Source organism: Lucilia sericata, unplaced genomic scaffold (genome assembly GCF_015586225.1).
Source record: "Lucilia sericata isolate MDLA Ls3-8-SP2 unplaced genomic scaffold, ASM1558622v1 Contig000984F_arrow, whole genome shotgun sequence".
Taxonomy (NCBI): Eukaryota; Metazoa; Arthropoda; class Insecta; order Diptera; family Calliphoridae; genus Lucilia; species Lucilia sericata.
The window spans coordinates 144,354-157,462 of NW_023994967.1; the positions used below are offsets into that span (position 1 = coordinate 144,354).

Below are 13,109 nucleotides of genomic sequence, written 5' to 3' on the forward strand. Positions count from 1 at the left end.
ACAAAATTAAAACTATCTGGTACTAAATTATGCAACTCTGCAAACAGCTGTCGAAAATTTTTCGTGCTGTAATCTATCAGCAACAAATACCATATATTTTGTTAATATTCTTCTTGTATAATCACTCTTAATTTATTGTTAGAGCATCCTGGGTCATACATTTAAAATTATACAAATCGCTTCAGAATAATTTTCCGCGTCGATTTTCCATATATGTTTACCTTGTAATCTAACTACAGGATGGATTTTCGATGATTAATTTTAAATTTTTGTAAATATATTGTTTTTTAAAGTAGTCAAACCGAAAATTAAGCCGCCGCTGATTTTTTAATTACATGCTGCCGTCGCCGGCTGAAAATTGTGCATCAGCCGCCGTCGAATATTTTAACTCGGCTAGTTTCTCTGCACCCAGCATTGTTAATAAAAGTAGCAGACACCAAAAAGCTTTACACAGTTACTGTTATACGTATATTTTTTCTAAACGTTATAAAAGTTTTTCTAATTTTTTAATTAATTTAAAATTAAACGCTTCAAATAGAGATAATTAATAAATTTATCTAGTTTAGAGTTTTCTCTTTAAACCCCTGGTAACTCTACTATCACTGCGCAAAACTCATACGCTTTTTAACAACTCTGCAGTTTGGCTACATGTGTCAAACGAAGTCGTCTTTTTTTTTGTTAATAGGAAAAATATAAAAAACGAGGATTGAATTAATAATATATTACCAAAAAAGAGAAATATATAAAAAACTAATTGATTTAATTGTACACCTATAAAGTGTATAAATTTGTGAAAAATCTAGTGAAAATAATTTATCTCAAACAAAATGGTTTTGGCTGAAAACGAAAAGGTAATTAAATAGTTTTCTTTTTATATCTTATTGAAATTTCCAATTGACAAAACCAACCAAATGTCTGCAGACGTCGTGGAATTTTATACATAATAATGAGTGCAATGTGTTGTGCGTGTGTGTTGATTCCCCTAAAATGTTTCCTCTGACCCACAAATACACGTTGTGGTATACAATTTTTCGAAAAAGTTCACATTATTTTCGTTTAAAATGTGTTAAATTGTTGAAAATTTTAATATTTTATACATGCTATTGAAATATTAAATATTTTTGAAGAAAGCTACTTTGTTATAATTTCTTTAAATTACGAATAGAATTACATGTTGTGCAGTTTTGTTATTGTAATGTGTGTATTCTTAAACACAAAAAGAATTGGTTGTGTTTTATCATTAAAATATCTAAAATATTTTATTTATTATGCATTTTTGTGTTTTATATTATACCCTACATTAGAATATACTATATACATATGTTGATTTATTGGTAACATTATGAAGAATATTATTAAATTTAGAATTTTCTTATTGGAAAAGAAAGTGCAAAACTCAGACGAAAAGAGAATGAAGTAATTCATCAATGACAAATATGAATATTAGCAAACAAATTTGTCATTGGGTTTGGGTACATTAGGTATATTGTGGTAAATATAAATCTTCTTACCCGATGATCTATTGTAAACATAGTTGTACATGTAAACTGAAATTTACTTTTAAGATAAGCTTTCATACCCGAAAGGCATAAGATTGGAGTAGACTTTGTGTTACTCGAGGTGTATCATACTTCGTACAACAATGACTTCACTTACGATATAAGATTGTACCTATTTGGCGTAAAAAAAATATTACATCTTACGAATACCGATCCTCTACTACATCCTGCCAATTCTTGATAGCGAGTATGTGGTCGAGGTTTTACCAGAACCAAATGTTTGGAAAATACGACTAGTTCGTAAATTTCACCTTTAAGATGATATCATTCGATATCGAACAAAAAATGTGTTCGACATGAAAACTAATTCGATCACTAAATATGCGTCCCAGGTTTATTGTCAATACAGATTCGAACATTTCCATTATTTATCCAATAGAACCACTGAATGGTTCTGAATTGATTGTAAAGAATGGAACAGAATATTTTTTGATGAGTGTCGCTTATCATTCTCTTAATAGACCTGGATCTGTACTAATTTACGAAGCAGGGATGTTAATTTAGGATATTGTTGCATCTACAGCAACCTAGATGGCTCTAAAGTCCATCAAGAGTTTTTCTCTCGACATTGTGCAACATCGTAACCTCACGACGATTTGTATATAGTGTATGAAGTTCATATTGGTGCATCGCTTTTGTATATATAGCTATAGCTCAGGTTTTGTTGAGCCGAACTATAACTATACTATATGAGTTCCATCCTAAGTTTTTTTTTTCAAAACACTAATTTTCCTAAGACTAATCTTCCTGATGTGTGACCTATTTGGCCACGTTAATTTCCATTCTAATGACTCTTTGGCAATAGAGTTTATCTCTAAATAGAAACAAATTAACGTAATGAAGCTAAAAGGAAAAGGTGAAAAGAGAACTTATAGTAATGAAGTACATGATCCATTTAGGAATACATGATCAGTTTAGTAGTAGTTAAATGGAGTATGTTTTGTCATATATTTGAATTAGTTTTAGACCGGCTCTAGTCCTTTGAGGAGTACTCTTTACATGCGTGTACGTAGTAGTCTCAATTTTTGCATTGTCTGTCCTAATGATTGGACATTTCTGATTTTCCAACACATATACATAAATTTATCAACGGTAAAACAAACAAACAAAAAACATAAATCATATAGACTTCAACAATTTTACTTTCATTTTATAACCAACCGAAAACAAATCCATTCCAACATGCTGCAAATAAGACACAAAAACAACATCTAACGGAGGAATAAATAAAAGAAACTGTTGGATAAATCAGAGATGGAAAAAATGAAAACCTTATAAATCCATTTAGAGTTTGTTCCATTTTTGAGTTCTTTGCGTTCACTGCTGAACACGCAAGTGTTTGACATACTATTTTTCATATTTTTTGGAGGATTGTTCTTTGGGCAAAATAGTTATGGCCTTAGACATGTTTAAGTTGTTTATAAGAGGTGGCTACATTTAGCATCTTATTGGGTTTGGCTATAGACTACACTAAGTCCAGACTGTAGATTAAACTTTAGTCCGGACTTAACCGTTGTCTAGACTATAGACTAAACTATCGTATATTATTATGTTTAACTACCTATAAACTATTACTAAAGTATAGTCTAGACTGGACTAAACTTAAGAGTTGACTATATACTAGATTGGAAAAAAACTAAGGCTAGATTTTAGTGTTGTCTAGATTTTAGTAGTATATACTATAGACTTAACTATGCTTTATAGTTATTACAGACTAAATTATAGTCTATAACATCGACTAAACTATAGTGTATACTAAAGGCTAGACTATAGTATTGTCTAAACTTTAGACTAATCTATAGTGTAGATCAAATAGTAGTAAATAGGCGAAACTGAAACGGTTGCCAAATACAAATTTATATTCTCTTCACACAGACGAGTTCTGAGAGAATTAATAATACATTCTCACCAGTTAGGTCTTTGACAGGTGACTTAGGTCTTTGACATCCAGTTTCGCTTATAGTTACTATAGGGACCACTATAGACTATATTATAAAATAAACTACATATAGTTTAGCTGTTAGAGTCAAGTATAGTTCAGCCATTAGACTTGACTATGTCTGGACTATATATAATTTATAGTATATACTAAAGTATAGACTAAACTATAGACTATACTATAAACTAAACTGTAGTCTATACTATAGAATAAACAATAATTTTGCCGCTAGACTCAACTATAGTCCAGGCATGAGATTTACGTATAATTTAGACTATGGTATATTCCAGACTCATTAAAAGCGTAGCTTGAAGCATCACAATGGATCCAGTGTTATATTGAAGTCAAAAAAATCGTTTAACCTTTAAACTACACCGGATGGAAATACGATTCCAATACAAATTTCTGAAATTCAAACAAGTTGTGCTCATTTAATTACATTAAAAACTGTTCTTACGATATTTGTATCAAAAGTTATATAGTGCATTATTCCCCATCTCTGATATTGTTCTTCGTTGTCTCTTTTGTGCTGTATTTTGTTGTATATGATCGTGGTGTTTGTTGTGTTTGTTTGTCTGGCTGGCTGTGTTGTTGCAAAATCACCGTTTTTTTTTTTTCTTCTCCTTCTTTTTTGCACATGAACAATCAGTTCGAAAACAAACATCATTCTATAAACAGTAAATTCATAAGCGAGTTTTTTAATAAAATTCAATTTTTACTTTATTTACGATTGTAAAATTGCAACAACAACAAAAAAGATCTTGTGATAGAAAAGAAAAAAAAAACGTACTGTAACAAAATACTCGTTTTCATTTAAAATCCAGACTGCCTTGGATTTTTATTTCAGTTATTTTTTTTTTTTTACAAATTTGTGACACATGCAGCAAAAATAATAATAAATTTTTAGAGATCAGTTTTATAAGAAAAAATTTTCATTCAATAAGTTTTGTCATTTTACAGCATTTAAAACAAAAATTTCTCTTTAAACAAAAAAAAAAAGACAAGAAACGAACAAATTTTTGGAATTGCAAAATATTTAAAAGCCGTGTATACCAATAAAAAAAAATTAAGCAGACAAAAAGACAACAACAAAAATATAAAAGAATTAAAAGCACAAGATAAACACGTGAACTAAAACGGAAAATACAAATAAAAAACAGGTCCCACTGACGAGAAAAAAAAAAGAACAGTAAAAGAATTTAAAACGAAAATCAAAGAAAAACGAGGTCATTAGCATAATTTGGTAAAAAAAACAAGAACACTATTCCAAAAGTGTGAGAAAAACTGCATACGGTATTTTTTTTCCAGTAAATGGCATTTGGTCTAGTTTTATTTTAAAAACCATCACTTCAATGATCTTTGTTTTATTACACACAAACTAATTAAACATATTTCTACTCATTGTATTTAGCTCTTTATTTCTGTAATAACTTTTATTGTTTTTTTTTCTCATATGCAATTCTGTGTGTGTGATCATCATCTTGTAGATATTTCTCTTTGTGTGTGCGTTCATAATTTTTTGTTTCGTTTCTCTTACTTTTTTTTTTTTTTTGCCATTTTGGTTAGAAAAAAAGAGCATTTTTTTCTGTAATTATACTCTGCTTTTGTTTAATAAATCTACTCTGCTGCATACCCCACCTTAAAAATAAAGTAGAAACGAAAAGAAATATAAAAAAATAATTGTGCTGGATTGTTTGTGTGGTAGCAGTAAATAAAAATAATAATAATAAAAAAAAAGTAAAATTATTTTACACAATATCATCATATCATAGTCTCTTGTCTTAAGAGAACTGGCTGTTGACTAACGTCAAAAAAGAAGCAAAAAAAAAAAACACATTTTGTTGTTCTTCGTTCATTTTTTTTTTTTTTGTATTTTACTCATTATAATTTATTCGTTTTAAATATTTGTGTCATGATGTTTCAAAGCGACTTTCATAGAAAGAAGAATTTTGCAAATCCAAATTTGTTTAAAGTAAGTTAATAAGTGTATGTGTATTGTAACATAATTAATATAAATTTGACGTTAAGTTTTTTATTTTGCCTTAAGTTTTCTTTGTATTAAAAGTATTTATTTTTTTATTTTAGAACTCTACCACACAAAAGGAGAATGCTCCAGCTGCTGCTCAACCTACACCAGCAGCCGGCCGTCCTGAAGCCAAAGAGGAAACCAATACCAAACCCGATCAAGAGGAGGTTCGCCCTGAACATTTGTTCAAACATCCCCTACAGAACACCTGGACTTTGTGGTATTTAGAAAATGATCGTACTAAATCATGGGAAGACATGCAAAATGAAATAACCAGCTTTGATACCGTTGAAGATTTCTGGAGGTGAGTTTAAAGTTAAATTATTGGGTTTCTCCTTGGTCTATTGAATAATCTATTAACTAATTTATGGATTAATCTGTTGACTATTCTACAGAGTAGTCTGTTGACTTGTCAGTTGTCTAGTCTATGGTCTAATCTTTTGACTTGTCTATTGTACAGTCTGTTGACTATTTTATGGACGTTACTATTGACTATTCTATAGACTAGATTACTGATTAGTCTGTTAAATAGGTTTTAGACTTATTTGTTGACTTGTTTATGGTCTATAGACTAGACTATTGACTAGTTTATTGACTAATCTATGGTATAATCCGTTGACAAGTCTATTGGCTACTCTATTGTTCAGCCTGAAGACTATTATATTGACTAGCTTATGGACTACTCTATTAACTAGTCTATGAACTTGTCTATGGTCTGTTGACTAGTCTGTTGTCTTGTCTATGGTCTAATCTATTGGCTATTCTATTCTATAGTCTGTTGACTACTCTAGTCTATGGTCTTATCTTTAATCTAATTTATTGTCTAGTCTGTTGACTAGTCTATGGACTAGATTATTGACTAGTCTATGTACTAGATTATTGACTAGTCTATAGACTAGATTATTGACTACTCTATGGACTAGACTATTAACAAGTCTATGGACTAGACTATTGACTAGTCTATTGAATAATCTATTGACTAGTCTATGGTATAGTCTATTGTCGAGTCTTTTGACTAGCCTATGGTCTAGACTATTGACTAGTCTATGGTATAGTCTAGACTATTGGCTAGTCTATGGATTAGACTATAGACTAGTTTATGATATAAACTGTTGACTAGTCTACTATATTGTCTATTCTGTTTACTAATATATGGACTATAGTATATTGATTATGTAGTAGTATACGAACTTTTCTATTGACTAATCTATTGGCTGCTCTATTCCCTAGTCGGTTAACTACTCAATGAACTAGTTGAGGCTGTTTACTCATCTATCATCTAATCTCATAACTAGTCTATTGTCTTGCCTATTGACTACATAGTATAGAATACTCTACAGGCTAGTTTGTTAACTACTCTTTTGACTAGTTTATGGACTAGTCTCATCTGTTGATTAGTCTGTGTTGTATTACATATTTCAATCATATTCTCTATTTACTTTTAGCCTATACAATCACATTAAGCCCCCATCTGATATTAAAGCTGGCAGCGATTATTCTCTATTCAAGAAAGGCATTCGGCCAATGTGGGAAGATGCTGCTAATAAACAAGGTGGTCGTTGGGTTATTACATTAAATCGTTGTCCAAAACCTGAATTGGATAATTTGTGGTTAGATGTGGTGAGTTCAAGAAACAAAAAATGAAATCAATACTAATAAACTTCATTATAATGAAAAAAAATTAAAATGTTCAAAACTTTTTCAGCTTTTATGTTTAATTGGTGAAGCTTTCGATCATTCAGATCAAATTTGCGGTGCCGTAGTCAATATACGTAATAAAAATAATAAAATTTGTAAGTAACTTATTACTGCCAAATATCCTTTGGAACTTAAGAAACTTAATTTTTTTTTATTCTTTAGCTATTTGGACTGCTAATGGCAACAATGAAGAAGCCGCTTTAGAGATTGGCCATAAATTGAGAGAAGCTTTGCGTTTGGGTCGTCAAAATTTGCAATATCAGCTGCACAAGGATACAATGGTTAAAACGGGCTCAAATGTTAAATCCGTTTATACATTGTAAATGAATTATGTTTTTTCTTAAATGTTTTTGTTCGAAAAACACATGTTTGAGGATGGTAGAGTAATCAAAGAAAAAGAAAAGAAGAATACCCAATAACAACTATATTGTCTTAGTATACATTGTCATAAAACATATGCACACAAAACAGCAACAACAGGAAACTACCCCCATACTCACACTTTTATACATACTACTACTACTAATATTAAACCTACAACTTCCTCTTCTGTAATTAAAATTTTTCTGCAATTATCTTGTGCATGTGCTGAACTGTCCCTTAATTTGCTAATATTTTTGAGCCTTAGTTTTGGCACCAGCTGAAATTAGGAAAATATAACAAGAAACATTCAACGAAAAAACAAAAATTAAAGCAAAACAAAATACCTTTCACTTTAAAACTAACAAGCAGAAAAAAAATTTGATTGTATTTCCATTAAAAATTCTCCCTAAACTACTCGAAGATTAACAGGAAAAGCAAAAACAAATCAGTGCTGGTTTTTATTAACATCATTTTATTATTGGTAAAGAAAATTTGTAAACTTTTTTGTTAAAAAAGCCGGTCTTTGGCAAATTTTCTAAAAATTTGAATTCCAAAAAAAAAAAAATATTTGCAAAGCATTATTATTTTGGTCTAAACAAATTATGAAAACTTTTTAAATAATATTGTTGTTAAACACAGAAATAATTCAAAATTATCTTAGAAAACCGCACTTAATCTTGAAAACATTTTATGTAGTTTGGGTAAAATTGTGTCTAACCACTCAATAATAACAACAAAACATAAAACTTTAATTTCAATCCTTTTATTATTTTGTCAAGTCTCCTTTTTATTTTATAAATTTATAAACTCGATGTTTTAACATGAATATTTGAATGAAATTATTATGATTAATTTAAAAATGCAAAAAAAAAAAAACAAATCCACACAAACACATTAAATTGATCTAAATAAAATTTTGAATAAAAATAAATTATCGATAAATAAACCAAAAAAACAATTGTTGTTTTTATTTTTTGTTAAGGGGCTGTACGTCTTTAAGAAAAATTTATAAAAACAGAGAATGTGGAAGAACAATATTAAAGTACAAATGATTACTTTTTAATACAAATTTAAACTACTTTACAGTAAAAACCTTTTTTCCAATATATAAAATATGCATTTAATGCAGTATGTACATATCTCATAAATACAATTTAAAAGTTTTTTTTTGTAACATCATTAAACAACATACATATATCACAAATTCTGTTCGAAATATCTCCATAAACTCAATGAGACATGATGCGTTCTACTTTACGACGTAAATCTTTGCGACGACATTGTTCCAATGCTTCGCATATTATTAATACATGTTTTTTGGGATCTATCGAGTCATCTTCTTCGAATATTTGGAAGAGCTTATAAACGCGAGTTTTTAAATCACGATACTGAATTTCAACGTCATCCATTTCACCCTGACATATATCCAGTTCACGGCCCAGACAACGCCAATCCGTACCAATTTCGCTGGCTATTAGTTTATAAATTGCGGCACGTTTCTCCTTGGTTGGAACTTGATCAAATGTGGCTTGTCGTGGTCTGCTGTTATTAACAGGATTAGTAGTGGGAGAAGCTGCATTAACATTTGGTGCATTTACATTCAAACCACTTTGGAAACCGTTTATTCCACCACTTATATGCAAACGGGTGGCACATTCGTGCGACAAACGTATTTCACGGTATTGATTATACGGCTCAGCCGGTAATAATTCCTTGGGTACATGATAATTCGTGATAACTGCTGCCAAGGCGCCACCATATTCATCGGCAATTTCCCTAAAAGGTTCAATATTGAATTCCGATAATGCGTCATGTCGTTCCAGACAGTCGATCAAGTCATCCATTGTGTGTATGCGATACATGTTACGGGCTGAACCAATATCAGCCCGGAACATATATTTAAGATCCTCTAGATTCTCCTGGGCTGTGGGATCATTGGCTGCAATTCTTTTGAGAGTTTCAAATGTTAGTGGTTGTCCCATTTTTGTTGGTTTTTACTAAGAGGTGTAGAATTTCTTTTTTTTATTATGGAATTTTGTTTTGTTATCAATACAAAGCATTAGAAATCGAAGTCGTTGTAAAATAGTTAACGGCGTTGACTAGCCCACAAAGACACGACGACGATGTGGGTTACCCTTGTGAAATAAAAAGTTTTATAATTTTGAGGACAAAAATGGACAGTTAATTCAAATAAAATAAAAATGTGAAATAAATATAAACTAAAATAGAAATATCTGGGAAGTGATCAGAAAAATTTCTGATAGGTTTGGCAAACACCTTCAAAATCTTGAGATACGGATAAAAACCCGGGTTTAAGCACTTAGAAGCTGAGTCCTTTATTTTATACATATCGTCACCTAAAATGTAAAATGGCGTAACAACACTTTTAAACATTTTACAGGTGAGACAAAAAACTAAATAAAATGAAAGCTATTGTTGTTATAAAAACTTGTAAGAAAATGACAAGTATTGTATCCTAACATCGATAAAAACATTTGAATACCACTGTACCGCCAGATATTGTCTATTATGTTGCATTTTAGGACTTTCTTACTTGTAGAAATTAATAATTTTTTGTAACGCTGAGTTTAATTTGAATAAAGTCAGTGTTTTTGAAAATAGATTTCTAAAAATTTACGAAAACATGTATTTTGATGCAGTAAACCATTTTCAATCTTAAACCTTATTGCATTTCAGGTGACGATATCTAATGTTTAAGTAACGTAAAGAATTAAGTGTATATTTCTTCAAAAAATATATTTCTGACTTTTTGTAGCTTATTATTTCTAAAAGAGATACTTAAAATTGGTTGAGATTCTACTAAGTTACTGACTTAAATGTTTGGAACTTAACATATTAATATTATTGATATGAACATAGATTAAAAAAGCTTGTAGAATTTGTAATTTATTTACAAAAATTATGAAAAACTATAGGTTCTAAATTTGTTCTTTTGTTTACATCTTTTACAGGTATATGTGTTGAATTTACACAAAAATTGCCCTTTACTTTTTGTATTGCTAAACAATATAACAAATTCACCACAAAAATTTCAGCTGTTGTGGTTTGTTAGTTTCTCTCTTAATCACATTGTTTGTTTCACAGCGACGACGAGCTATTCATTTCTCCCGTCTGGCTAGATTTGGATTCATTTGTGAAGAGTCGTCAAAACGGTGCGTGTGTGTTAAAATTCGCAACAGAAGAAAAAACGAAAGGAAAAAAATATAATGAATATTTTTTGAAGTGATAATAAAAATTTGAAATTAAAATTTTAAGAAACAAATGTAAATAAATCAAGTAATAAAAATGATTTACAATCAAAGCCAAATATAAAGAAAACTACATACACACATAATTATAAAATGAATTCGATTTATTTTTACACAGCAAAAAAGAAAAATATTTGTTAAAGAAAGAGTGTAAAAAGAAGAGTGTGTATGTTTGACAGTGCATAAATATGTATTTGTTGAAGAGTGTGTGTTTGGTTTTCTTCCACAAAATTTTAAGAAAAAACAATTTAAATCATAAATAAGAATAGATTTTCTTTATAATTTAAGGTGTTTTTTACTAAAAAGTTATTTTATAAATTGATTGAAGCTAGTTTTTTATATATTTCTTAAAATATTGTGTGATTTTTTTCTTTGTATTTGCACATTTCTCATTTACGCCCTTTCTTGCAGACATTATGCACAAACACACGCATGTAAACATACCTACTCAAACACACTCCTTCTTTGTATGTAACAGAGTGTGTAATGAAAATTGGCCACATATAAGAAAAACAATAACAATGAGAATAACAACAGCATAGAAAAGAAAATTCAATTTTTGATGTGATTAAAAAATTAAAACAAATGCATGCAAGATATTTGTGATGAGGCATCATGTTGTTGTTCTAATTTTATTGATATGTTTATTCTTGTTTTGTCATTGCCTAGACAAAAATACAGAAAACACACAAACCAACTCTTTGTTTTTGTTTTTTAACGAAGCAACAACAATAAAATATAATTGCTTGATAGGCAAAGAAAATATTGGAAAAATCGAATAGAAAAATATTTACAACAAAAACAACAGCAATACAAATTATAGCGAAAAGAGAAACAAAACAAAAGAAATATAAAGAAATACGGTCTTGCTAAAGTAAAACACAAAAAGTTAAAATCATAAAAACGTCCTCTTGTATTAAAAAATTAGAAATAAATTACATACCTACATATATGTAGGTATTTTTATTTTATTTTTCTTATTTAATTTATTAAGTGTTTTTATTCTCTTTTAACAGTGCAACTTTAAATTAAATAAAAATTTTCTTACAAACAAAAGAATTTTAACAGCAACAATTAAAACATGTATGAATGAATTTTTGTTTTAATATTTACGCTTTCCTGTTTTTGATTTTATTTCTTTTATAATTGTGTCTAAAAATAAAAAATAATTATAATAAAGAATAAAAACAGAAGAATAAATAAATTATTGAAATAAACAAAAAAAAAAAAAGTTTCAACAAAAATAAACAACAATGCCCTGCGATAATACAACAAAGAATTCATCAGACATTGAACATGCCGATTGGAGTACTGGCACTACTAGTCAACCTTATAACGTTAGGTAAGTTAATTATTTTTTCGTTTTTGTAATAAAAAAAAATAAAATTGATATTTTTAAAACAATTTGTTTTAGTCACGTACAGAATCTGTTAAAATATATAATTTTTTTCAAATTATAGCCTCAAAATTGACAATAAAATTAGAACCAGTTTTATTTTTGGTTAATGTTTTATAATAAACTCTTCTACCTAGGCATTGAGGGGTATTTTAATAGATTTTTAACAATTTTATTAAAAAATTACGAGATAGCTCTGGGCCAGAAATGAATAGAGTAGAGAAAGAACTGAAGTGGAACAGAACTAGAATTGAACTAGAATTGAACTAGAACTGAACTAGAACTGAACTAGAATTGAACTAGAACTGAACTAGAACTGAACTAGAACTGAACTAGAACTGAACTAGAACTGAACTAGAACTGAACTAGAACTGAACTAGAACTGAACTAGAACTGAACTAGAACTGAACTAGAACTGAACTAGAACTGAACTAGAACTGAACTAGAACTGAACTAGAACTGAACTAGAACTGAACTAGAACTGAACTAGAACTGAACTAGAACTGAACTAGAACTGAACTAGAACTGAACTAGAACTGAACTAGAACTGAACTAGAACTGAACTAGAACTGAACTAGAACTGAACTAGAACTGAACTAGAACTGAACTAGAACTGAACTAGAACTGAACTAGAACTGAACTAGAACTGAACTAGAACTGAACTAGAACTGAACTAGAACTGAACTAGAACTGAACTAGAACTGAACTAGAACTGAACTAGAACTGAACTAGAACTGAACTAGAACTGAACTAGAAACTGAACTAGAACTGAACTAGAACTGAACTAGAACTGAACTAGAACTGAACTAGAACTGAACTAGAACTGAACTAGAACTGAACTAGAACTGAACTAGAACTG

The 13,109-nt window shown here is 29.4% G+C and overlaps 2 protein-coding genes across 6 annotated transcripts; one reads left to right on the forward strand and one right to left on the reverse strand.

The window, feature by feature from the left end:
* The first annotated feature begins 551 nt into the window (after positions 1–551).
* On the forward strand, positions 552–8,155 carry LOC119609459 (eukaryotic translation initiation factor 4E1). Of its 5 annotated transcripts, none has more exons than XM_037964254.1 (6): positions 4,148–4,284; positions 4,459–5,470; positions 5,584–5,828; positions 6,970–7,144; positions 7,230–7,317; positions 7,385–8,155. In XM_037964254.1, exons 2-6 carry the CDS (start codon positions 5,411–5,413, stop codon positions 7,543–7,545), a joined length of 729 nt encoding a protein of 242 aa, XP_037820182.1. In that variant the 5' UTR covers positions 4,148–4,284; positions 4,459–5,410; the 3' UTR covers positions 7,546–8,155. The 5 variants fall into 5 exon arrangements, with proteins under 5 accessions (XP_037820183.1, XP_037820182.1, XP_037820181.1 ...); XM_037964253.1 differs by having other exon boundaries at positions 4,151–4,284; positions 5,150–5,470; XM_037964252.1 differs by lacking the exon at positions 4,148–4,284 and having other exon boundaries at positions 4,511–4,658; positions 5,153–5,470.
* Positions 8,113–9,684, reverse strand: LOC119609458 (fas-associated death domain protein). Its single transcript, XM_037964250.1, has one exon. It carries the CDS (start codon positions 9,565–9,567, stop codon positions 8,815–8,817), a length of 753 nt encoding a protein of 250 aa, XP_037820178.1. The 5' UTR covers positions 9,568–9,684; the 3' UTR covers positions 8,113–8,814.
* Positions 9,685–13,109: the final 3,425 nt, after the last annotated feature.

Coding starts and splice junctions, on each gene's coding strand:
- LOC119609459 (XM_037964254.1), top strand. CDS start 5,411: ATGATGTTTCAAAGCGACTTTCATAGAAAGAAGAATTTTGCAAATCCA. Junction 7,145..7,229: donor ATAATTTGTGGTTAGATGTG/GTGAGTTCAAGA, acceptor AAACTTTTTCAG/CTTTTATGTTTAATTGGTGA. Junction 7,318..7,384: donor TAATAAAAATAATAAAATTT/GTAAGTAACTTA, acceptor TTTATTCTTTAG/CTATTTGGACTGCTAATGGC.
- LOC119609458 (XM_037964250.1), bottom strand. CDS start 9,567: ATGGGACAACCACTAACATTTGAAACTCTCAAAAGAATTGCAGCCAAT.